The sequence below is a fragment of the Lontra canadensis genome, unplaced genomic scaffold (genome assembly GCF_010015895.1).
Source record: "Lontra canadensis isolate GAN:19392208 unplaced genomic scaffold, GSC_riverotter_1.0 scaffold3, whole genome shotgun sequence".
Classification (NCBI taxonomy): domain Eukaryota; kingdom Metazoa; phylum Chordata; class Mammalia; order Carnivora; family Mustelidae; genus Lontra; species Lontra canadensis.
The window spans coordinates 25,060,004-25,087,105 of NW_022630997.1; the positions used below are offsets into that span (position 1 = coordinate 25,060,004).

Consider the following 27,102-nt stretch of genomic DNA (forward strand, 5'->3'; position numbering starts at 1 on the left):
ACTGGTAGCCTTTTAAATAAAATTTTAGAAATTTTCCATTTCCCCAAAAGACTAGCCATTTTTTCCAGGAGTGAGTCCTGGACTTTCTGTACAGGGCTCATCAACATGCTGGAAGCCATGCCCAGCACTGCTATCCTTAGCAACCTTCCCTTTTCTCTCTGAAGAGTCCCCACACTCTGGCCTATCAGACTTTGCAAGTCCTGAACAGCATTTAAGAGGAAGAGTTAAAGTGAAGGAGGCTATTTCACTAAGTGATTACAAGTCAAGGAGGATGTTTGTTTTTCCTAGAATTGCTTAATAATGTAGATAAAGCAAAGCAAGACAAATGTGGCGAGGTAACTTGGGGTATGTCCTGGCAGGAAGTTGTGAGAAGTGACAAAACCAACCAGGATCAGCTGGGAAGGAAGGGCTGTACTGAGAGTTAGTACTCAACCTACCTGAGAAAAAGGAGAGCAGGAAGAACATGAGTTCATGATGAAAGCCGAGGCCAAATGGAAAAATATGAATAGTAAGCTCCCAAGGATGAGAGGAAGTTAAGTGAGAATTACAATAACAAAATGCAACATACATAAGCTATTCATAAACTCCCTAACATTTACTATGTCAGGCATTCTGCTAGGTACTTTATAATATTTCATTCTTACTAAAAAATTTCAAGACAGGTATTATTACACCCAAATTTTAAGGATTTAGAAAAAAAAAAAAAAGAGTGGAAACTAGGAAGCAGAATAGCTCAGTTGGTCAAGCATCTGCCTTCAGCTCAGGTCATGATCCCGGGTCCTGGGATCAGACCCTGCGTGGAGCTCCCTGCTCAGAGGGGAGTTCTGAGCTCTGCCCCTCCCCTCACTCACGCTCTCTCTCTCTCGAGCAAACAAATAAAAAATCTTAAAAAAAAAAAAAAAAAGCCAATAACTAGGAAGCAGAAGCAGAACACAACTGGGAGGAAACAGTTACAACATATATAACCAAAGATTATAGAATCCAGAATATATAAAGAGCTCCTAGAAGTTAGTTAGAAAAAGACAACCACACAATGGAAAAACAGCAGCAAGGCAATGGATAGGAGAAGAAACTTCACAGAAGAAATACAAAATTGATGCAAAATTCATGTGCAAAGTTGGTGAAGATTTCGGAAAATGGGAACTCTCATATATTACCAGTAGCATTATACACTGCTAAAATCCTTTAAGAAGGAAATCTGTATCTGTCAAAATTTAAAACATGCACACTCCATTGTAAACCCATATCTGGAATCTAGCCAATGAATCCGCTTGCACACGTGCGAGAATGTACATATGTGCTGGAATCTAGCACTGCTTGTAATGTTTAAGAAACTTGAAAAAGTCTGAATTTCTACCAAAGGAGCATGTTAATCAGATTATGCTGCAGCCACACAAATGGAATACTATCAACTTGTTAGAATTGTATCAAGTTTGTTGATTCTCCATATGACACATCAACAAATGAGAAAAAAAAAAAGTTGCAGAACAGTACATGTGAGTCCATTCATGTTTCAAAAATGTGAATATAGCATATACTTATGAACAGGATCATTCATGTATTCTTGATGACTGGTCTAGATAAGTTCCTTCCAGACTGCGATCTAATTCTGTAACTCTACACCCTCAATTTACAGATGTGGAAGCTACAGAGTAAGTCAGTAGTCATGGATCACGTTTCCTAAACCCTTATTACTCAAAAGACGGTCCAAAGATTAGATGCACTGGCATTCCCTGGAAACTTGTTAGAAATGCAGAATCTTGGGCCCCACCCCAGACCTACTGAGTCAAATATGAATTTTAGCAAGATCCCCAGGGGATTTCTATTCACATTGAAGTTTGAGAAGCACTGGTTTTAAGACAAGGTACATTTTCTTCATTAATAAGTGCAAGATGAACACCAATCTTGAGTATAATACCTTCAGGTATCAATGTTATTATGAACTGAAAAATCTCTAAGAGTTAGCTAAGTTTAACCAGATGTTTGATTCCTAAAGATAAAATCCCAAAAGTATAAGGACTACAGAGAACAGGCTTAGCCTTCAGTGGAACTGCCCCAGGATAAAGAAGAGAAAAGAGGCGGAGATGCTGTGTCGCTCAGGGAGATGTTGCTCTAAAGAAACGGAGGCCAAGTGGACTTCTCCAAGATTCTTCCTAGGAGTCCAGACCTCAGACAAGGTAAGGAGGTGATGGAACAGAGTGGCCTTGCCTGAGACAGAAGACCCTGGGGGCAGAGGCAGCATCCCGTGTGAAGAGGGAAGAGGGTACAGGGTTGACTCAGAGACCTAGGAGAGCCTGGAACACATGAGGAGAACACCGCTGCCCCAACACCCACAGCACTGAGTAGACTAAAAAAACCCTGCAAAGATGCCAATTTCAGCCATATCAACCTAAAAATTTATTCCAATGCCAATCATAATCCCACTCTCAAGTTCATCTGAAAAAATAAATGGGTAAAATTAGCACCATTTTTAAATGAACAAGCATAGCTGTAACAAATATGAATATACATCGTAAAGCAAATTAGAAGGCCTGTTTGCCTTATAAATTAGTTTGAACTTTATTCAAAATTATCCCAAAGAAAATGGATAACTGAGGGGCTTTAAATTAGGAGCGGGGTATGGTCAGATTTTTATAAAACTATACATACTGTGTAATATGCAGGGATAAGACCTGTGCAGAAGAACAAAATAGAATGTCCAGGAACATGTGTGTACATATCTGTGTGTACCTATTTCTGTGTATGTGTACATGTGTGTACATACCTGTGTGTCCATGTGTGTACATATACATGTATGGATACATATGCACAGATAATGGTGACAGATCAAAACACAGATATATAAAGTATGGCTTATTCAATAAATTATGTTTTTGGCATAAACATCTTAGAATAATTTTTGTTAGAGTCTTAGCCTCATTATAGGTATGTGCATGTAAGTAAGTAAATCTTAAGTGGATCACAATGTTTAATGTAAAAAGTATTGGGAAGAAGCAAAAGAAGGCCCCATGGTGGTCATGAGTTTTGGTAAACAACTGATCCCAGCCCAACACACAGCCAGGTACCAAGAACAGCAGGCAGAGTCATGTGAGCTTGTCAGACATCCTGGCATCCTGCTGGAAGCGGAGGGTAGAGATGGGAGGGACGTGACTGCATCAAATACACTAGAAGGGGCTTGATCACTAAATGACTGTTTTATTGCTAACTTGTCCATTCATTCCAACTGTTAGAATTCACCAATTATTATAATAATAATTCATAATTAGTCGGAACATAAGCAAAAATTTAAAATTTAACAGAAGACAAATGGAAAATGGAGATTCAAATAAATGAGATAATCTTTAGGATATATTTTGCATTAACTATGACATTATGAAAGAAACTTTTCATTCAATTTACTCTTTGAACAGATACTGAGTATTGGTACTAGGCCCTGCTCTGGGTACTGGAGACTCCGTAGTGAACAAATAATTATCCCTATCCTCAGACTACATTTGAGTTGGGGGACAAACAATGAACATAAATAAGTGGCATAGTATGCCAGATGGTATGAAAAAAAAAATACTCCAGAAAACAATCAAACATAAAATGTATTGGGAGAATGCCATATTGGGAGTGGGGGTTGTACTATTAAGGAAAGTCGGAGGCCTCACTGAGAAGGAGATGTAGAAGCCAAATTCCTTGGGCGAAGAAGGTAAAGAAAATGATTCACATGGGTACTTCGGGAGGTAGGAGAAAGCCCAGCATGTCAGAAGAAACCGAAGCGAGTGGGGCTAGGCTGTGGTGAGTCAAAGGAGAGTAAAGAGTAAGATCACAGAGGTGTCTGGGGAAAATCGTGGGGGTCCATATCTATAGGTCCTGGATGACTTCAGTTTTTATCTGAATGATATGAGATGTCCCTGGAGAGTTAAGAGCAGAGAAGTGACATGTTCTAATTTGTTCTCAGGGGATCCCTCTGGCTGCTGTGCTGGGCCAGGACAGTAGTGGGACCCTGGGTAGAGGCAGGAGAGGAAGCATGGAGCCCAGGGAGATTTTTACAGAACTTCTGGAGAATGGTGACAGCTGCGGGGCCCAGAGTGGCAGACGTGGAGGGGGAGAAGACATAACTGGACTCCGATCATGGTATTCTGATAGGAGAGGTCACAGAATTTGCTAAGGATAGATGAAAGAAAAAGAAACTAATCAGAGCTGACTTCAGGGACTCTGGTCTGAGAAACTGGAAAAAATGGAACTACAAATCTTAGAACTACTGAGATTGTAAAAGACTGAGGTTAGAAACAATTCTGTCATGCCGAAAAAATAAAATGGACTAATACATTACCGCTGTACTAAAGCTAGTATCTAGTTGTCCTATTTATTGGTTTAGTTTTTACATGAATGAAAAATCTTAAGGTACTGAACCATTTTCCCAACCAACCTATATTAAAATATGCCTTAAACAACATAGGAATTTAAACTATCAGATACGTGTAATCAGAAACACAACTGTAGTAAAGACTGATTTAACTGATAGTCAATTAACGACAATTTCTTCAAATTAGCTCTTTAATGCTTTGACTTTAAAATAACTGGCAGTGTGGATGACCTCTGGGAAGGGACTGTGAGAAGGACAAGTGAGAGCTAGCTCTTCAACCTTAAGGCAAACCTATTCATAGCACTTGAAAATCATTAACACATAATAAAATGCTCAAAGACTTATCAAAGAAAACTAAAATTACATTATGATATTATATGTGATATCACAATATCTAAGCCCCCACGGTGCTGGGTAAGGGAGAACTGACTACCTCTGTAATCTGCACCTGGTACCTGAAACATTTTGGTTGGAAGGATTCAATGAGGGTGATGTATGTAGAACCATTTTAAAAAACTATAAAATATCCTAGAAAGGTGGTAATAATTTACCAAATACAAAGATAATTAGATTTTTTTTTTAAATGAGGCTTAGAGGGTCTAATGAGTTCTTCCTGGCACATGACTAGCTGGTGACCGGCACTAGAACAGAATCTTTTCTTCCTGGTCATGAGAATTCAGCCTCACATGGAAGTCTTCACCAAAGTGGGATTCAGAAAAAAAAAAAACCAAAACTGACTTTAGAAGTTAGGTGCTTTATTTATTGTTATATCAAGATATTTCTGAAAAACAGAGCCAATTTTCCTACCCATTGAATACAACACCCAAAAATGATTTTTGAGGTTTTATAACTATTCCATAGATGTTTACATTCCACAGAAATATGTTTTTGAACAATCCTAATTATATTCAGATTCTGTACTGAGGGGTTATATTCCTTAATTTTGTATTTTTTACAGTTAATTTATATTTTCATAAGAAAATGTAATAAAACCCAGCTTATTAGATTAAAATTATGCAGAGTTTAGAAGTAGGACATATTGTACCATAAACACCATAGACTCTTAATGTCTGAGAGGACCTTGGAAGTCATCTAGTACAACCTTCTAGTCAATCTCAATTAATGTGTATTCATGTAATCAGATTATGAAGAGAATTTGGTAACATTAGGACCACATTCCTCACTGATATACATTAGCCTTATAATCCCTAGCCCCTTGGACTTCTCTACTATTAATGTTCTACATAACTCAGATAAGATATGCTTGAACCTTCTAATTAACCCTAAACAAAGGTACAGTTCAAAATAGAGAATTCTCCTTTTGGGTGTTTCAGATTTTTCTCAGGTTTTCTCCTTTTACATCATTTCTCTCATATTGCCTTGGGCCTACGCCACAACAATCTAATTCTGACATCAGAAACCACAGCAAACTCACTTACCCTTTGGTCCAATTTTATACTTTCACATAAACGAGGTACCTGAAAAAAAGATTACCTAGATTCCACCCTATCTGTTCCCTCTGGCACAACCAAAAAATAGTATCAACTATTAAACAATGTACTAATCAGGGCAAAACTTAGTCCTGACTCTTTGACTCCATATAGTTAGATGTTCCCATATTTTATCGGGGTTTAAAAAAATTTAAGTGCCATCTTTTCTGTATTGAGGTAAGTAGAGTGCTGAACATATCTAGATGGAGTTTTTTAACTCACCATAAATATAACAACCACATTTAACCCAGATTTTGGCTTTGTATTTAGGACCAATTATCATGGAGTAGTTGAGATAAACAGTAAAAGGAATCAGTTTCTTCTCTTTGCAGACTAGCTTTTTTTGTTTCTACATAATACTGCTTAATTATGAGTAGCAAAATGGCAATTATAACTAAATATACACATAGGTAAATATAAAAGCAATTTACGTTTTCGCCTCTTAGTCGCCATCTTGTCATGTAGATGAATTCCATAGTGTGATCCTTCCCCATAATTTCACCATTGCACAGCACATCCAACTTTAAAAAGAACAGTTACAGATCCATTAACATAAGTAATTTTTAATTCATTAGTGTCTAACACCTTTTCCCCAAATTTCAAAAAAGATTCAAATAGATATAACAAAAGTATTAACTATTATTTAAAAAGAACACTGAATATTTTTATTAAAAGCACTGGGCCATCTCATAATTATTAACAATTCAGATATAAGTAACATGAAGCGGTGCTTGTCTTGTCCCACGTGCCTGTCACTTAAGTCTATCCACATGATTTTGAAATGCAGTGTAAGGTTTCTCAGTCCATGTCTCTGTGCACCCTTAAAGGTTTAGACATTTTTCTGTAATTGTCTCTTACAGAATGGGAAGGAATTGTGGAGGCCTCACAGCATCTTTGGCTTATGAATTCACCTTTCAGAATGCTTTCATCTTCTCAAGATTTAGAGGACTTGCTTTCCCCTCATTAATTTGTAGTCAAAGAGGGTAAGGGAATGAGTGTTTGGATATAAGATTTGTGGGTACTTCAAGGCATTTAAGAATTTCTGGTAATTGCCTGTAGCAAAGTCGATAGAACAGTTAGGGCTGGCAATGCCACAGGCCTGTTATCTTCTCGGGCTCTCTGGCCTGTTTTGCTTGGTTGGTAACTTGCTTAATACTTACAGGACCCTCTTCTCACCTTGCATCGAACTTCAGAAAGGGATGAGCTTCCCAAAGCTCACTTTTGCTCTAGAGTTGCAGGAACAAAACAACACCCCAAATCCTTAAGGCCCCAGGAACTGTGGCTATGATTTACCAATTCAATAAAGCATAGTTAAACATTTATCATAGGTCCCTATAAATAAAACATTCTAGTTCTCTAGCTATTAAAAGCAAACTGAAAAAGAGTTTGAAGTATGGGAAGGGGAAGAAAAATCGGTTTTAAATAATTCTGTGTCTGGTTAGAGACTAGAGAGTTCTGAACTTTAAGTCTAAAATGAGTAGCATTCTAATTGTATTAGACAAATTTTTAGCTGAATTATATTGATATTTTGATGATTTATGCTGACTTGCATGGACCTCAAAATGTTTCTCAGACAGTTTATTTTTAAAAGGACAAAATAGATAATTTTATTTTTTTAACCTTGCCTGTAAAATAAATTCACAAGCAAAGTAGTAAAGAGATTTAGGATGCAATTCCGAGTTAGATACACTGCTTCTGTTGTCATTTAAAAACCAAACTATCTTGCCCCAATTAGCAATGTTGTTGCAAAAGCTTCAGTTCTAGGTACTTCATTAAAACATCACCCTATGTGTTAGACAGCAAAATAAGGGGGGGGGGGACCAGTAAATGTTATTAAAAATCATAGGAACAGTCCTTTACACTGGGATAGATATGGAGCTGTCAGTGGACAGAGTCTCCAGCCTTGCTGGCTTCCAGTAGGGAGAGAGACACTGTGGGCCAGCAGCGAGACTGTATGAAAGAGAGAGTACTCTCAGCTCTAACAACTTCCTGGGACTTAGAAAATGACTTCAGTGGGTCACGCTTAGAAGTAAGGAAATAAAACTGTGTGTGGTATTTTTAAGAAGAGGATAAAGTACAAAACCGAATCATAAAAACAATCTCATTTTCTGTTTTCACTGTTGTATCTAAGTTGTCATCTTTTACTTTACCAAGTACATAGGGCTTTGATTAACTTTCACAATTTTTTCCCTAGTGTAAAAGTTGATGTCTCTGGAAACGTTTTAATCTTTTTTAATCTTACTCTCAACAGTAAGAATTTTTAACCCATGGGTTATTAGTTGTCTAAGAGTTTTTAAATAAATTTAGGATCAGAAGCTTCCTCAAAATACATACTTAATGCATGTCAATGCCTATGTTCAAATCTTATTTTATTTCTGCTATGATCAACTGTTCATATTAATATTGGTATACATAATGAAGAACTAATGTTGCCTTTGATGTCTTTGTTTATTATATAGGAAACTACTCTCAGTCTTTCGTTTCTTCAGAAACTACTTTCAGAACCCAAAGAGGAGGAAGAGAAATTAATTCAAGTAGTTAACACTGCCATTTGGACAGGTGAGAAATGGTAGCCATGTCTCCTCATTATTCCTAGGATCATAAACATTCTCCAAACACTGAACACATTACAAGCTGTGCTGTGATCACCATGAGGGCAATTTATCTCTCCATAAGGAAACTGGTAAATGGCATTTATGCAGATGCAGTTATGCTGGTTTTACCTACTGCTACACAATATCATTTTTGCTTATGACATAATTAAAGGAACATTATTTACAAAATCCTTTTTAAAAACACAATGTTTTAAATTCTGATAAAGAAGTCTATAAAGTAGAAATGGATCCTGTAGGTCTCATTTAAAAAAAAAAAAAGGAAACTAAAGCATATTGGCATTAAAAAAATCTAGCTGTAGTATTATTTAGGGAACACTTAAGCTATTTAAGTATCTCTTCTAATTGTAAACCACTAAATGCATTAGTAGCCTATTTTAGTCATATGTTAAATTAAAAAATACACATTATACAAATAGAATACTATATTCTCAAAATTACATTTTTAACATGAAAATAACCTAAGTTTCCACAAAAGTTAAATGTATTTTCCATTAATTTTTACTTCTTTTGTTAGAATTTTGTTCAGATCAGAATTATCAAAATGATCAAGATTAGATTAACAACTTACCTCATAAGAACTTGGAAGTTTTAGTTTCAAACTTAAAAATTTTTTAATAGTTCCCACAGTTACACGCGTAGAACACCGAATGAATTTCTTCATTAAACCCTAAAGGAAATAAAGATTATTAAAATATTCGACTTTATTTTTAATGAAACCACAGGTATCACTTCCACTGTCATTTTAAGGATTTTTCAAAATATTTTCTGAAAACATTTCAAAGTATAACTCCCTAGTACTAGTGAGTAAAAATGTTCCTAATTCTTGGATACTTACATGATATTCTTCAAGAATGTATGAGGAAAATCCTGGGTATCTGACAATCTCCACACCTCTAAACAATTTGGTTAACAACACATTATAAGTTTAATAAAAAATAAAGATCACAAAAAGCATATAGAGTATTTTATTATATAATGTTACTTCTAAAAGTATTAGGGATATTTTTAAAAAGTCTCATAACTTTATTTTTTAAAAGAGCAGTGATTTCAAAAGGGGCTCTAAGGAGTCAGATGTCTGATGGGCTGTGATAATACTTTACTGGAAAAACAATGTTCTATGTGTCTTGATTTTCCCCATTTTATTAGCAGTACTAATTTACTCTTTAAGCATGAACATCACTAAAATATAAGAACCAATCCAGAATGAATACTCAAACTGAGAATGAGTCAAAATGATAAACATGAACCAATTTGTAAAACAAAATTATATCTCCAAACCAATAGTAAAACAAACACCAGCAATTCAATCTTTTAAAAATATAAAGTATTACTTCTACGTATATGTATAGGGTATTAGGTCAGCAAGCAGAATTGTTCTTAAATACACTAAGCCAAAAGTAGAGCCATCCATGGGGTGCCTGGGTGGCTAGGTCAGTTAAGTGTCTGATCTTTATTTAGGCCCAGGCATGATCTCAGAGTTGTGAGACTGAGCCCCACCTTGGGCTCCACACTGGGCATGGAGTCTGCTTAAGATTCTTGCTCTCCCCCCAACCCCCCCTTCCCACCAACACATGCCTGCTCTCTTAGAAAGGAAAAAAGAGCAAGCCATCCAGTTAGTATCTGTTCTTAGCAAATGTGTTCCTAGCAAAATATATTTCCTAGCAAAGACCAACAGAAACAAATTTACAAATGGTGCTTGGTCACTATTCAGGGTAAAGTATCCATTAAAAGAAAACAGAAGTCAAAAGTTACATCTAAAGCAAAACATACTCTAGCCATTTCAAATGGGAAGACTGATACTCTAGATGGCATGGAAACAAAGGGATAAATAATCAAACAGATCTTCCCTATATCTATTCACAACATTTCAACTACCCTGAGGTTTCCTGTCTATTTTCTTGTTCCAAACAGCTTATAAAGAATGCTTTGCACATTTTCTGGGTCCCCGTTAAGTTAACGTGTGTTAACGTGTGCATATAAGAGTATGTAAGAGTATAACGTGTGGTTACTGAAAGACACGCTAAATGTATTATCTGCAGAGAAATCTCAGGTGTTTAAAGAGCCTATAGAAATGACCATGGCATTACCGGTAATACTCCTAAGATCTCAGAAATTATTAACAAGTATAGAAGTGTCAGAGATTTAAGGGAAGCTTTTAAAAACTAGGCAAAAGCTTGTTTCAGGAGTTTATAATTCAGTAAGGTTTGACATTAATCTCTAAGAAAATTCTGGCCTGAATTATTTATTTGTTTATTTACTTAATATTTTTATTTGCTTTTCACAGAGAGCACAAGCAGGGGCAGGAGGCAGACAGAGGGAGAAGCAGGATCCCTGCTGAGAAAGGAGCCAGATGTGGGACTTGATCCCAGGACACTGGGATCATGACCTGAGCCAAAGGCAGGTGCTTAACCGAATGAGCCACCCAGGCATCCCAAGAATTACTTAATATTTGATTTGTAAATACTTAGAAAATGACAGTATAACAAGTATGCATTTTCTCCCTATAGAAACATTCTGCAATTACACCAAAGTAATCCTGTTGCCTCCCAGCTAGGTCTACCGTAGACTTGCTATACAGGTCTCTAAAAAGTAATCAACACATTTTAAGAGGGGCAATGACAGTTAAGAGTGTTAGCAGAGATGATGGGACAGTGGGGAGAAACTTAAAGAGGTGATCTTAAGAGCAGTGCTTCTTTCCTGCCATTTCATTTCCTAACACAGACAGAAAATGGAAACATTTGTACTGCACACAGGGGTTAAGGGGAGACTGCTGCCCGAGAAAGTAGCTGTATAGCCCAGGCCTTGCCATTTGCTCTGGTGGGATCAACATTCTAGGTTCCCTCCCCTGCATATCTGAAGAAATATTATATGGAAAAAGATCTGTTACCTTTGTTACAATGCCCTTGGTTTCAAACCTGTTCTTCAGGCCAGAAGAGGAACAGTCAAAAAAGGCTCTTTCTGCTTCTAAGGTGGTTACCCTAGAAGCATTTTTACCCTCTATCCCCCCACCCCCCCCACCTTTTTTTAGAAGAGTTAGGAGATTAGATCTGAAATCAGCTAGTGGTCAATGTCATGGGTTACACAGTTTTCCAGTTGTAGGATACAATTCAACAAATCCTAATTCTTATGATTATTTGAGGGTTTTTTTTTTGTTTTTATTTTTTTCTGAAAGATTTTTGAGTGAGAGAAAGAGAAAGAGCAGGAGTGGGGGGAAGGGGCAGAGGGAGGGGGGAAAAGCTGGCTCCCCGCTGAGGAGGGAGCCCGATGCGGGCTCCAGTCCAGGACCCTGATATGACCTAAGCCGAAGGCAGACACTTAACCGACTAGGCCACTCGGGCACCTCTCTTTTTTAAAATCCAAATCTCTAACAGTGTTTTTTCTTTCATCTTTGGAATGGCATGTGTAGTACCTTCACCAGCTAAAGCAATTGTCAAGCTTGACTTTGACTTTTTTAAAAAATTGAAATATAATTCAAATACCATAAAAGTCACCATTTAAAGTTTATAGTTCAGTAATATTTAATATGTTCATGAGGTTGTGTAACCAGTACCATTACCTAATTCCAGGGCATTTCATTATCCCACTAAGAAACTTACGCATTAGCAGTCACTACTACTTCCTTCTCCCTCGACCTGACAAAAGCGAATCTACTTTCTGTGTCTATGGACTGTCTAGTCTGGACATTTCATAGAAAAGGAATCATACAATATGTGAATTTTGTGTCTGACTTCTTTCACTTAGCATAATGTTTTTAAGGTTCATTCATGTTGTAGCATGTATTAGTATTTGACTCTAACTTATAATTTATTATACACTATCCTAACTTATTTTCCTTTTTGAAAAAAAAAAAAATTAAAGGCATCCTACTTGGTGTGAAGTGGTATGTCAAGTGATTGTGATTTGTATAGGTCCTAATGACTAATGACGTTTAGAATCTTTTCATGTGTTCATTGGCCAATTTTTAAATCTTTAAAAAAAAAAAAGATTTTAATTTATTAGAATGAGCAAGCACAAGAGAACAGAGGGAGAGGGAGAAGCAGGCTCCCTGCTGAGCAGAGAGCCCAATTCAGGACTTAATCCCAGGTTATGACCTGAGCCAAAGGCAGATGCTTAACTGACTGAGCCACCCAGGCACCCCAGCCATTTTTTTTATCTTCTTTGGAGAAATGTCTGTTCAATTTTTTTTGCTCATTTTAAAAAATGAATTATCTTTTTGTTAATTTGTAAGAGTTCTTTATGTAATCTAAATACTAAAGGTTTACCAGATGTATGATTTGCAAAGCTTTTCTCCCATTGTATGTATTGTCTTTTCACTTTCTTGGTAGTATTCTTTGATGTACAAAAGTTTTTAATTTTAATTTTGATAAAATCTAACTTATATTTTTTTGAGGCCTGTGCTGATGGTATCATTTTTAAGAATCTACTTCTAAATCCGAGGTCTTGAAATTTTATTCCTATGTTTCTTATAAGAATATTAGAGTTTTAGTTGTTACATTTAGCTATGGGTCCATTTTGAGTTAATTTTCATATATAGCATAAAGTAGGGATCCAACTTCATTTCTTGCATGTGGATATTCAGTTGTTTCAGCAACATCTGTTGAAAAGATAATTTTTCCCCCTGAATTATCATGGCCACCATGCCAAAAAGAAACTCCTTATCAATATATGGGTTTATTTCTGACCCTCAATTCTTTTCACTCATCTGTAAGTCTACGCTTTTATCAGTATCATACTCTCTTGATTGCTGTAACTTTGAAGCAAGTTTTGAAATTGGGACTTCGAGTCCTCCAACTTTGTTGTGCTTTTTCAAGACTATTTTGACTATTTCAGGTCCCTTGGATTTCTATGACTTTTAGGATGAGCTTGTCAATTTCAGCAGGAGTGGCAATCGGAATTTTGGTTAAGGTTATCACTGAATCTGAAGAACAATTTGGGTAGGCTTGCCGTCTTCACAATATTAAGTCTTCTAATCCACAAACATGGGATGTCTTTCCATTTACTTAGGCCTTTTTTTTTTTTTTTAAAGATTTATTTATTTATTTATTTGAGGTGGCGGGGGAGGGAGTACTAGCAGAGGGGAAGGGCAGAGAGAGAACAAGCAGACTCCCCGCTGAGCAGCGAGCCTGTGGTGGGGGCTTGATCCCAGGACCCTGAGATCATGCCCTGAGCTGGAAGTCAGACATTTAATTAAGCCACCCAGGTGCCCCCTACTCTTTAGGCCTTCTTAATTTCTTTTAATGTTTTGTAGTTTTTTTTTTTTTTTAAGATTTTGATTTATTTGACAGAGATCACAAGTAGGCAGAGAGAGGAGGAAAGCAGTCTCCCTGCTAAGCAGAGAGCCTGATGCAGGGCTCGATCCCAGGACCCTGGGATTATGACCTGAGCCGAAGGCAGAGGTTTTAACCCACTGAGCCACCAGGGCACTCCTGTAGTTGTCAGTATACAAATCTTATGCTTTCTTGGTATATTCCTAAGTATTTTACTCTTTTTTTTAAATGCAATTAGTGCACAGAGGTTTTAATGTCTCTACATTCTCACCATTTGCTGTTTTCTGTTTTTGTTTTTTTTTTAAGATTTGTTTATTTATTTAACAGAGAGAGATCACAAGTAGGCAGAGAGGCAGGCAGAGAGAGAGAGGAAGGGAAGCAGGCTCCCTGCTGAGCAGAGAGCCTTGATGCGGGGCTCGATCCCAGGACCCTGAGACCATGACCTGAGCCGAAGGCAGAGGCTTAACCCACTGAGCTACCCAGGCGCCCCTGTTTTCTGTTTTTTGATAATAGCAATCCTAAGGAGTGTGAGGTGATTAGTGATTGTGGTTTTGATTTGCATTTTTTTGATGATTAGTGATGTTGAGGGTCTTTCCATGTGTCTGTTGGCCATCTGTCTTCTTTGGCAAAATGTCTATTCGGGTCCTCTATACATTTTTATTGGATTGTTTGATGTTAAATTGTTTATATATTTTGGATATTAACCCCTTATCAGACAGATTATTTGGAAATATCTTCTTATTCAGTAGGTTGCCTTTTTTTTTTGTTGGTAGTATCCTTTGCTGTGCCAAAGCTTTTTATTTTGGTGTAGTCCCAATAGTTTATTTTTGGTTTTGTTTCCCTTGCTCAAGGAGACATATCCATAAATATGTTGCAAGGGTGACTGATGTCTAAGAGATTATTGCCTATGTTTTCTTTTCAGGAGTTTCATGATTTCATATCTCATATTTAAGTCTATAATCCATTTTGAGTTTATTTTTGTGTATGATATAATGAAGTGGTCCAGTTTCATTCTTTTGTATGCGGCTGTACAGTTTTCTCAGGACTATTTATTGAAAAGACCGTATTTTCCTGATTGTATTTTCTTGCCCCTTTGCTGTAGGTTAACCACATAATTAAGGGTTTATTTCTGGACTTTCCATTCTATTTCACTGATGTATGTATCTGTTTTTGTGCCAATATCTCACTGTTTTGATTACTATAGCTTTGCAGTATATCCTGAAATTTGGGACTCTGGTGATATTCACAATTCTTTTTTTTTTTTTTTTAAAGATTTTATTTATTTATTTATTTGACAGAGAGAGAGATCACAAGTAGGCAGTGAGTCAGGCAGAGAGAGAGAGAGAGAGAGAAGCAGGCTCCCCGCTGAGCAAAGAGCCTGATACGGGGCTCGATCCCAGGACACTGAGATCATGACCTGAGCCGAAGGCAGTGGCTTAATCCACTGAGCCACCCAGGTGCCCTGATATTCACAATTCTTAAGATTGAGATTGCTTTGGATATTCAAAATTTGTGGTTTCATACAAATTTTAGGATTATTTGTTTCAGTTCTCTGAAAAATGTTATTTGTATTTTGAAAGGAATTTCATTTAATCTATAGACTGTTTTGAGTAGTATGAACATTTTAGCAATATTCTCCCAACTCATGAACATATCTTTCCATTTGTGTTATCTTCAATTTCGTCTATAATTTCTTCTAGTTTTCAGAGTATGTATCTTTCCTCTCTTTAAATTTCCTAGATAATTTATTATTTTTGGTGCCATTGTAAATGGGATTGTTTTCCTAATTTCTCATTCTGCTACTTTGTTATTGATATGTAGAATGCAACAGATTTCTTTATATTAATTTTATATCCTGCAACTTCCCTGACTTCATGTATCAGTTCCAAAGATTTTTGGTTGTCTTTAGGGTATTTTATATATAGAATCATATCATCTGCAAATAATGAGATTATCTCCTTCCTTACCAATTTGGATGACTTTTATTTTTCTTGTCTGAGAATTTATTTTTTCTTGTCTCCTCAGCTAGGACTTCCAATACTATGTTGAATAAAAGTGGCAAGAATGGACAGTCTTGTCTTGTTCTTGATCTCAGAGGAAAAGCTGTTTTTCACCACTGAGTACGATGTTAGCTGTGGGTCTTTCATATATGGCCTTTTTTTTTTTTTTTAAATTTTGAAGTATGTTCCCTCTAAATCTACTTTGTTGAGAGTTTTCATCATAAACAGATGCTGTATTTTGTCAAAATCATATGGTTTTTATCATACCTGTTGTTAATATGATATAACACATGATTTGCCAATACTGATCCACCCTCTTATCCCTGAAATAAACACCATTTGATCGTGGTAAATGATCCTTTTAATGTATCTTTGAATTCAACTTGCTAATATTTTACTGAGGAATTCTGCCTCTGTGTTCATCAGGGATATTTGCTTGTAGTTTTCTTTTTTGGTCATGTCTTTTTTCTGGCTTGGTATCAGGGTAATGCTGGCCTGAAGAATGAATTTCCTTCCACTTCTATTTTTTGTAATAGTTTGAGAAGAATAGGTATTAACTTCTTTAAATACTTGGTAGAAATCACCTCTGAAGCCATGTGACCCTAGACTTTTACTTGTTAGGAGTTTTTGATTACTGAATCAATTTTGTCACTAGTAACCAGTCTATTCCAATTTTCTATTTTTTCCTGATTCAGTTTTGGAAGAGTATATGTTTCTAAAAATTTATCCATTTCTTCCAGGTTGTCCCAATTTGTTTGTATAGGATTTTCATACTATTCTCTTATAATTCTTTGTATGTCTTTGGTGTAATTGTTATTTCTCTTCTTTCATTTCTGATATTATTTGAGACTTCTTTTTTTTTTTTTCTTGATGAGTCAAGCTAAAGGTTTATCAATTTTCCTTGTCTTTTCAAAGAACCAGCTCTTGGTTTCTTCTTTTTCTTAAGATTTTATTTATTTGAAAGACAGCATGTGTGTGAGTGGGGAGAAGGACTAAGGGGGTATGGTAGAAGGAGAGGGAGAGAGAATCTGAAGCAAACCCTGTACTGAGTACAGAGCCCCAATGTAGGGTTCAGTCTCAATCCCGAGATCGTGACTTGAGCTGAAAATAAGAGTTGGTTGCTTAAACAAATGTGCCACCGAAGTGCCCCCCAGCTGTTGGTTTCACTGATGTTTTCTATTTATTTTTTAGTCTCTATTTCTTTTATTTCCCTCTAATCTTTATTACTTCCTTCCTTTTGCTAGCTTTGGGCTTTGTTCTTTTTCTAGTTCCTTTAAGTATAAAGTTAGATTGTTTGAGATTTTTGTTCTTGATATAGTCCTGTATTGCTCTAAACTTCCCTCTTAATTATTTTTTAATTTTGAGAGACTGTGTGCAAGTGGGAGGGTGGGGGCCAGAAGGAGAAAGAAAGAATCTCAAGCAGGTTCCATGCCTAGTGCTGAGACAGACACAGAGCTCAGTCTCACAACCCTGAGAGCATAACCTGAGCTGAAATCAAGAGTTAGGAAGCTTAACCAAGTTTAGGTGCCTGTAAACTTCCCTCTTAGAACAGCTTTTTCTGCATCCCAAAGATTTTGGATGGCTGTATTTCCATTTTCATTTGTCTTCACTTACTTTTAAATTTCCTCTTTGATTTCTTCATTGACCCATTGGTTGTTTAGTAGCAAGTTGTTTAGCCTCCAGGTGTTTGTGTGGTTTTTTTTTCCCCCAGTATATTTCTTGTAACTCATTTCTAGTTTCATACCATTATGATTGGGAAAGATGCCTGATAGGATTTCAGTCTTCTTGAATTTACTGAGACTTGTTTTGTGACCTAGTACGTGGTCTATCCTAAGGAATGTTCCATGTGCACTTGAACAGAATGTGTATTCTGTTTGGGGATGGAATATTCTGTATGTACTTGTTAAGTCCAGACTTAAATCTGTTAAGTTCTGTATATATTTGGTCTAATGTGTTGTTCAAAGCTACCGTTTCCTTGCTGATTTTCTGTTTGGATGATCTGTCAATGTTAAGTGTGGTGTTAAAGTGGCTAACTATTACTGTAAATTTCTCTCTTTATGTCTGTTAAAAATTGCTTTATGTATTTAGGTTCTCCTATGTTGGGTGCATAGATATTTACAATTGTTTAATACTTTTGTTGGTTAGATCCCTTTATTATTATGTAGTGCCCTTCTTTGTCTCTTTGTTTTACAAAGTCTGTTTTATGTGATATAAGTAATACTACCTGCCCTTTTCTTTTCCTTGCTTCCATCTGCATGGAAAATTTCTTTCTACCCCTTCGCTTTCAGTCTGTATGTGTCTTTAGGTCTGAAGTGAGTCTCTTAGAGGTATCATATATATGGGTCTTTTTTTTTTTTTTTTTTAAATCCATCAGTTACCCTAAGTCTTTTGATGGAAGCATTTAGCCCATCTACATGTAAAGCAATCTTTGATAGGTATGTACTTATTGCCATTTTGTTAATTGTTTTCTGGTTGTTTTGTATTTCTTCTCTGTTCCTTTCTTCTTCTGCTCTTCCCTTGTGGTTTGATGGCTTTCTTTAGTGCTATGCTTGGATTCTTTTCTCTTTATTTTTTGTATATCTTTTGTAGGTTTTCAATTTGTGGTAACCATTGGGCTCATATATAACATGCTATGTCTACAGCAGCAGTCTGCATTAACTTGATGATCTCTTAAATTTAAACACATTCTAAAAGCATTAAATTTTTACTCCCTCCTCGACATTTGATGTACTTTTATATCTTTCTGTGTATCCCCCTAACTTTTGTAGATATAACTGATTTTACTAATTTGTGTTTTAACCTCCATACTGGCTTTATAAATGATCTATCTTTACTGTGTTTACTTTTACCAGAGAAATTTTTTTCTTTTCATAATTTTCTTATTACTAGTTATGGTCTTTTCTTTCTACTTAGAGTTTCCATTCATATTTCTTATAAGGCCAGTTTAGCGGCGATGAACTCCTAACTTCTTTGGGAATCTCTTATCTCTCACTTCTGAACGATAACTTGACTTATTCTTGGTTATAGATTTTACGTGTTTTCCTTTCAGCACTTCTGGCCTGCAAAATTTCTGCTGAGAAATCAGCTGATATTCTTAAGGGTTTCCCCTATATGTAACTAAGTTTTTTTGCTGCTTTTAAGATTCTTTGTCATCACTTTTTGCCATTTTAATTATTGTGTCTTGGTATGGACTTCCTTGGGTTCACCTTATGAGGGGCTCTCTGTGATTCCTGGACCTGGATGTCTATTTTTCCAGATTAGGAGAGTTTCCAGCTGTTAGGTCTTCAAATAAGTTTTCTGCCTCCTCTCTCCTGATTCTGGAATCTCTATATGAGGATGTTTTTATGCTTGTGATTTTTTAAAATTCTAACCTTTATTTTCATTTTTATTATTTTTTCTTTTTGTGATTCAGCTTCATTGTTTTCCATTACCCTGCCTTCCAAATTGTTAATCCATTCTTCTTCATCCTCTAATCTCCTGTTGATTCCCTCTAGTGTATTCTTCATTTCAGTTATTGTACACTTCAGTTCTGACTAGTTCTTTTTTATCTCTTTGTTGAAAAGTTCTCAGTGGGTTCATCCACTCTTTTCTCAAATCTGATGAGTAACTTTTTTTTTTTAAGATTTTTATTTATCTGAGAGCATGCCTGCATGCACAATCAGGGAGAGGGGCAGAGGGAGACTCCCCACTGAGTGGAGAGCCCGATGTAGGGCTCGATCCTAGGAAATGTTTAACCAAATGAGCTATCCAGGCACCTCAAGTCTGATAACTATCTTTATGACCATTTCATTTACCTCTTCTATAATTTTATATCTTGTTCTTTCATTTGGGACATCTTCCTTTGTCTGCTCATTTTGTCTCTGTTTCTATGTCATGGGTAAGTCAGCTACATCTCCTGGTTTTGAAATAAGTGGCCTTGTGTAGAAGAGGTCCCTGTAGCACAATACCTCTTGGTCACCAGAACAAGGTGCTCCAGGTGTGCTCCCCATGTAGGCCTTATACACCTTCCTGGTGTGACTGAACTGTGATTGCTGTGGACATGCTGGTGAGTGAAGCTGGCCTTTAGCCCAGGTGGCTGCAATGACCTGCTGCATCTGCTGTGGGCAGACTGGGCAGGATTTGTTCCCCATACTGTTAAGAGGTCTGGCTGAAGCTTCCATGGCTTGCTTGTGGGTGGTGGCCAGCACACAGCTCACCTGTCTTCACTTAGCTGTTGGGAAAGGTGTGGGTGCGGTGATGGGTAGGGCTTGCTTCCTGCATCGCCAACTGAGAGGCTTGGCTGCAGCTGCCATGGGCTCACTGGTGAGTGGGGCTGGTACTCAGCTTAGCTGTCTGCAATTAGCCTCTGCAACAGCTGCAGGCACACTGAAGGGCAGGGCTCACTCCCCGTGTAGCCAGCTAAAAGGCCTGGCTACAGGAACTAAGGGTGTGTGGGGCTAAATGTTCCCCTCTCCAGGGCATGAGTCACTTTGGAGTGGTGCCAGTCCTGGCTGGGGCTGTCTATTGGGCAAGGCAGGGCAGGAGCCACTTTGGAGGGATGTGAGCAGAACTGAATGTGTTCAGTGGGGCAAATCTGCAGGGGAACCCTGGCGTCGGGTATGTGGTGCTAGCAAGGTAGATGGAGAGTGTCAGAACTGGCTTCTGTAAGCATCCAGCCATCTAGCCTGGGGAGGGCAAGAAAAATGGCACCTGCAAACAGTTTTGTTCCTGGAGAAATCTGCAGATCCCTGCCCTACTGGTATATGTCCTAAGACTAGTTGACAAATACCCTTCGTGTATATCGCAAATTCTTGTCAAATTGTGGCTGCTATGCTGTGTTTAGGCCAAGTTATTGTTTTGGTTCTCTGAGGGTGGGGACTTGGTTTCCTATCACCCACTAGCTCTCCTGGGGTTAAGCCCCACTGATTTTCAAAGCCAGACTTTATAGGGACTCATGTTCCCAGAGTGGGTCCCCAGGGCTGAGGGTCACTGGGATGGGGTCTGATCTCCTTCCTCCTCTGTGCTTGTTATGTCCCTCCTGTTTGTGATTAGTATGGTTCCCAATCATACCTTCACTCCTTTTATCCTTTTTGATGTAGCGGCCTTTCTAGGATTAGCTGTGGAAGATCTGTTCTGCCAGTCTTGAGGTCATTTTTAAAATTAGTTGCAATAGATGCAGCTGCTGCTTCGGTGTGTCTGTGGGACACGGTGAGCTCAGGATCCTATCCGGCCCTCAGTTCTGTTCTCACACTTTCATTTAAATGTTGACATATGGTTTCTTTTAGTTCTCCTCACACATTTAAAATGGAGGACTTAAAATCTGTACCTCATAAGTCCAATGTCTAGACTTCTTCAGGGGAAGTTTTAATTGACTACTTTTTTCCTGTATATGAGCTACACCTTAAACTATTTGCGTCGTATTTTTTTTGTTGTTGTTGAAAACTTAACGTTTAAAATAATATAGTGTGGCAACAGTGGAAATCAGGGTCCCACCTGCTTCAGAGGCTTTGTTATTGTGGCTATGTCTTGCTGTTTCTCTTTGTTTAATGACTTTCCTAAACTGATTCTGTGAAGCCTGTATTCTTTATAATATGTGGCCACTGAAGTTTCCACCTACCTGTGGGCTAGTGACTGAACAGAGATTTCCTTATACACTTGGAACTAATAAATCTCCCAGTCTTTGCTAGGACACCATGTGTTTTGGGGCACACCTCCAATACTCAACCAGGTTGTTAACAACTCTGCCTTAATCCTCACATCCTGCTTGTGCAGAGCCTCAAGGTCAGCCAGAGGTGAGAGTTTAAGGCTACTTAGATCTTTCCTGAGCATGTACACAGTCCTAAGTATATGCTTGGACTTGGAGATTCCCAGGAGTATGTTAGAGCTTTTCAAAGCTCCTACAGGCTCAAAGCCTGTATCTATAGGCATTTTATTCGCCAGGTTTTCCTTTTAAGATTTTTGGTTCTCTATTGTTTTCTCCAAATGTCATCTATACCTAAGAGAGCCATGAAGTTCAAATATTTGTCTGTAATTGGTTCTGAAAAATGTTCTATCTTTCCCAGCTCACAGATGTTTTTTCTATTGGACAAGCTCCATGTCCGGCCCAATACAGAAAGGCCTATAAGTGGGGTGTTCCAGGAACCACTGGACAGGTCAAATAATGATAATTATTTGGCAATTAGGCTTTGAAAGAGTTCCACCTGTTCTGCCCTTTGGTGCCTGAAATGCTACAGTGGGAGAGTTAGTGGGCCATTATTCCACTCCAGAGCTGGAGAGTTGGGGGATTGGACTAAGGCAAATTAAATTGCCACAAACCTCACTGATCACACTATTTTCTTGACCAAATGCTCTAGAAGTTTCTGCGAGCCTTTTTTTTTTTTTTTAAAGATTTTATCTATTTGATAGTGAGGACAAGCAGGGGGAGTGGGTGAGGGAGAGGCAGGCTCCCCACTGAGCAGGGAGCCCAACGTGGTGCTCCATCCCAGGACCCTGGGATCATGACCCGAGCCGAAGGCAGACACCTAATGACTGAGCCACCAAGGTTCTCCAGGCTTCTGATTAATTATCAAATTCCTAAGAAAGTTGATTCTGAGGGGTGTGTGTGTGTGTGTGTGTGGCAGTTTTTTCATTGCTGTTATGGAAGAATGAAATTTTGAAGGTCCTTATGCTACTATTTTCACTGCCTTCCTGCTCCTGACTTGGACGTTTGGAATTACAAAAGTAGCAAGTATGCTGTATAAACTGTACATGCAACTACACCAAGTTTGAGAATCACACCTTACTGCAGAGAAGTGAGATACCTGAGAAGACTATAAAGAAACACATGGCTTCTTTGCCTTGAACGGCTTTACAATCTAGTTTCAAGGATAAGACATATCCTCAAAAGGCAAAAGACAGTAAAAGTAACCTGCCACCTTCAGGAACACAATGCTGACTTAATAAATAATCGCCTGAGTTATAAATGCAAATTCTACAGAATTTCAGAGAAGGGATTCACTAGGGTTGAAAAAGCATCACAAAGACTAGAGATCTCTGCTTGGGTCTCGACAGAAGCATAGCGAAGTGGTGAGAAAAGGCAAGAACCTGCCAAAAGAAACATTACTGTTTTAGAGGTTTTAAATATTCTTAATATAATCCTTTGTCAGATATAAGGCAATAATCATTGGTCTTGAAAGGAGGATTCACTGATAGGTATAAGGGAATATAAACTTGTCAAGATAGGGGCTAGTGAAAGGCCATGAATGCTAACTTAAGGAGGTAAGACTTGACTCTGCAGTCTGGAAAGTGGCAAAATATGGCCACGGCCCTCAAGACAAAATTACCCTGTTTTGGTAAGTAAAGTTTTATGAGAACACAAGCCAGTTAATTCACTATCGTCTAAGGCCAATTTAGCACTACAATGAGTTAAGCTGAGTAGTTGCTACAGAAAGCATATTTCATCTCTCCTTTTATACCTTTGTTGGGAGTTCCATAGGGGCCAAAATATTTACTATCTACCCCTGATATTGGCTATGACTCTGGCCCATACCTTTAGGCTGTAGCCTCAACCTTGGATAATAAAAGAGAAATTAAGGGTACAGAGAACACTTAAGAGACTGTTTTAAAAAATCTATCCAAGGTGAGCAGCACTAGACTGAGGGAAAGCTTTCAGGACTTACGGTTGGTTGAAGGAAAACAGTGAAAGGTCAAAGATGACTCCAAAGTTCTGAACATGTATGATTGGTAGAAAGTTGTAGTGATAACCAAAATAGCAAGTTTGGAGTAAAGTTAGGTGAAAGCATAATGAATTTGTCTTTAAACGTGTTAAGTTTCAGATGTTAGTAAAACTTTGAACTGAAATATTTGAAAGTAGTTAGAGACTTCATTCTTCAACTTGGGAGAGGTGGCAGGGTTGGAAATAGAGATTTAAAAGTTCTTTGCAGAGTTGAAGTCACAGAAAGTAGAACTGACCTCCTAGGATAAATCCAGAGAAAGAGTAATTGAGTGGAAGACAAGGTATTAAGAGATACTCACATGTATCAAGTAGAAGCCAGGAAGAAGTAGAGACAGTGTAGGAATGGCCAGAGAAAAAAGGTGGGAATCAGGGTAGCAAAGCAGAAGTCACATAAGCTATTAAAGTTGTTATGTGAATAGAAGGCACAAGGATAAAGAAGAGTCTACAAAAGAAAGAGTGAATGAATAAAAGGTCAACTGGGATGGTGAAGTGTCAAAGATGTCAAGAGAATATCAAGGCAAGGGGTAACTTTTCAGATCAATCTCTAAAATTCAATGCTTTATAAGTTTCATACTAGAAATCTTATAGGAAGTAGACCTCACATTTATTTATGAAAAGATATTCAACTTTTCTACTGACTTTTCAAGATACATGACACAATTTACAAGCTAGTAACTCATGTATCAGAGAGCTAAAGATGATCAAAATCTCTATTAAGAATTCCTTTTTTTAAAAAAGATTTTTAAAATATTTATTTGACAGAGATCACAAGTAGACAGAGAGAGAGGAAGGGAAGGAGGCTCCCTGCTGAGCACAGAGCCCGACGCTCGATCCCAGGACCTTGGGATCATGACCTGAGCCGAAGGCAGAGGCTTTGACCCACTGAGCCACCCAGGCAATGAGATAAATGTAAGGTTTTTTTTTGTTTTTGTTTTTTAATATTTATTTATTTGACAGAGAGAGATCACAAGTAGGCAGAGAGGCAGGCAGAGAGAGGGGGGGAAGCAGGCTCCCCGCCGAGCAGAGAGCCCCATGTGGGGCTCGATCCCAGGACCCTGAGATCATGACCCGAGCCATAGGCAGAGGCCCAACCCACTGAGCCACCCAGGCGCCCCAGTAAGGTTTTTAAAAACCCTGAAAAAAGACTTACAAAAAGCAAAGGGTGCTGCACCACAGCATAAAATCCAAGAGAAGCCTGGAAGGATAAATAGGTCCCAAGGCTACTTCTCTAAAGATTGCTGCAGCTCATTCCATGCCTTGTCCAACCAACCCCTCTTAACTAAATTATTTTACTATAACTGTTTGTATGTGAAAATCCTAACTTAAGTTCCTTGAGTGAAGAATTTTTTTTTTATTACTTGTTCCTTCACTGAATCACTATGCTCCTATATATTCTTTGTTCTAAGATGTTGGGAAAACTTAATCTGAGTTGAAAATTATTTACTTTTAATTTCCTAATAGGAAAATATCATTTAATATATTAGTGAAAAACCCATTCACAGATTTATACAGAGGAAGAAAATAAGAGACACTGAATATAGGTATTTGCAAAAACATGGAGTATAAAGAGAAAAACAATACTCTCAATCATTGACAAAAAACTAAGAGCTAAAGTAGTGAACATTTATAACTAAAAGGGAAGTTGCTTTCAATAAAACAAAGCAGAAAACATTACTTAAATAACAGCATTTACAGGCCAAAGAAAATAAAAGTGAATAGGGTGTGTTAAACTCTCTCGTATATAAATCCTTCACAAAAAGGTCGAATTAGCAGGTAGATACAGGGGGAAACCGGATTAAAAATGGAGATCCTACAGGGAATATCTGGGAACCTTTAAGAACTTTCAAAGTTCACAGGTACTTTAGGACACCCAATTTTACTTCAAAACCAGTTATATTATTTATAAAATGTATTAGCCATGACATGGATGGCTTTTGAGTTGTAAATAAAAACATAAAAATAAAGGAGAAAATGAAGAGAGGATGAATGAAAGAGCTGGAGACCCTGCCCATCATATGATGTAATGATGTGAGTCTGAATTGCTTACCACACATAAAAAGGGAGAAACAATGTATATGAACTCCCAACAAAGGTATAAAAGGAGGTGACAGAGAGCTGGAGGCGTGATTCTTGGACTTAGCCACTAGGTGGTGGCATTGGCCCAGGACTGTTCAGTTGGGGCCGCTGGAAAGCAGGTGCAGGGAACAGTAAGCACTTGTTTGGTCATTTGTAGCTATGGGGCTGTCAGGGAATGGCATTCTATTTTGTTGATAAAAATTCTGAAAGCAAACACTAGTCAAATACTTCAACAAATTATCAAAGATTTACTATAAAATGATTATAAAAATATAACTGTGCTTGTCCACTCACCTTTACTACATTGTCCCCTGACTGTCCATTATTTCGTAAACAATCTAGACATATAGCAATTTGTGGGTCACTTCTGTGATAGTCTTTATCATCTTGATTTTCATCACCTTCTTCATCTACTTTAGGTTTGTCAACTTTTGAAGTATCATCTGCATATTTTAAACAAAACTAAGTTAGATATAACTCAAAGCTGATTTTAAAGTTAAACAGTATATTAAGACAAAAAAAATCATCAAAGCAAAGAAGTTTTAAAAACTAAAATGCTTTTTAAACATTTTTGTTTTGATGAAGAATACTTGAAAATTTTAATATCTCTAAAATGTTCCGACTGACTCAATAATGGAAACATTTTTAAAATCCATCACTGACTTATTAACATAACCTAACATTTCTAGGCTCACTGGGAAATCCAAATGAATAACATAACCTAACATTTCTAGGCTCACTGGGAAATCCAAATGAAAGATTCAGAGCTAGCTATATCTGGCCACAAAAATGAGTGCAATTAATGATTAGACCACTCAGAAAACAGGATATAAAAATATTCCAAATTTTATACATATATATTCAAATTTGAAACCAAGTATTCTTTTAAAGTATAAAATACTGAGTTCTCAAAAGTTCAAATTATTAGAGACTCACAAAATCAGCTAGTGAGATATTAGAATGAATTAGCTTTTTAAAACATTAAAAAAAATCCATGAAAGAAATCGGAATTACATACTCTGTTATATACAAATGTATTGAACCTATGAAATACCTGCAGCCTACATATAATACAACTCATGTGCCAGTTCATTTATTAAGAGAGTCCCTTTCACTCTGTATTTGATATGCATTGTGCTAGGCTTGGGGGACTATAGAAACTAGAGTGTTCTCATCCTTACCGTCATAGTGGTCAGGGTAGAGGCAAGTAAAGAAAACAGACAGATGGAAAAGTATAAGGACTCTGATGGAAGAGGTAAAAATAGACTATGTGGGCACCTATAAGAGAGGTATCCAAACTTGGGGTGAAGCAGAAATTCAGGGAAGATTTCCAGATAAAATATATCCAAGCTGAAACTTAAAAGAACTAACCAGCCAAGCATTATTACAGAAAATCCCAGGGGGGCGGGGGGGGGGGGGGGGGGGGACAGGTTAGCTCCCCTTCAACGCCTAATAAAAGCATTTACAGTTGTATCATAAATGGCAGATGGGTTCTCTTCATTCTTTCTTCTATATAGTTATGTTGAACCCACACAAACAGGAGCTACCTTTTATGAACCAAACTCCCAGCACCAAGAAAAGATTGATATTCTCTACCCAAACTCAAG

General features: G+C 37.4%; 1 protein-coding gene across 3 annotated transcripts in view; it reads right to left on the reverse strand.

Annotated features, from left to right (window-relative positions):
- Positions 1 to 27,102, reverse strand: part of PCGF5 (polycomb group ring finger 5) — a 115,271-nt gene that overhangs the window by 11,851 nt on the left and 76,318 nt on the right. For all 3 annotated transcript variants that reach the window (XM_032836630.1, XM_032836639.1, XM_032836622.1), the window contains exons 6-8: positions 25,790 to 25,938; positions 9,028 to 9,126; positions 6,276 to 6,365 (exon numbers count right to left, since the gene is read on the reverse strand). In XM_032836630.1, the coding sequence (XP_032692521.1) occupies positions 6,276 to 6,365; positions 9,028 to 9,126; positions 25,790 to 25,938 (338 nt within the window). The remainder of the gene's footprint in view (positions 1 to 6,275; positions 6,366 to 9,027; positions 9,127 to 25,789; positions 25,939 to 27,102) is intronic.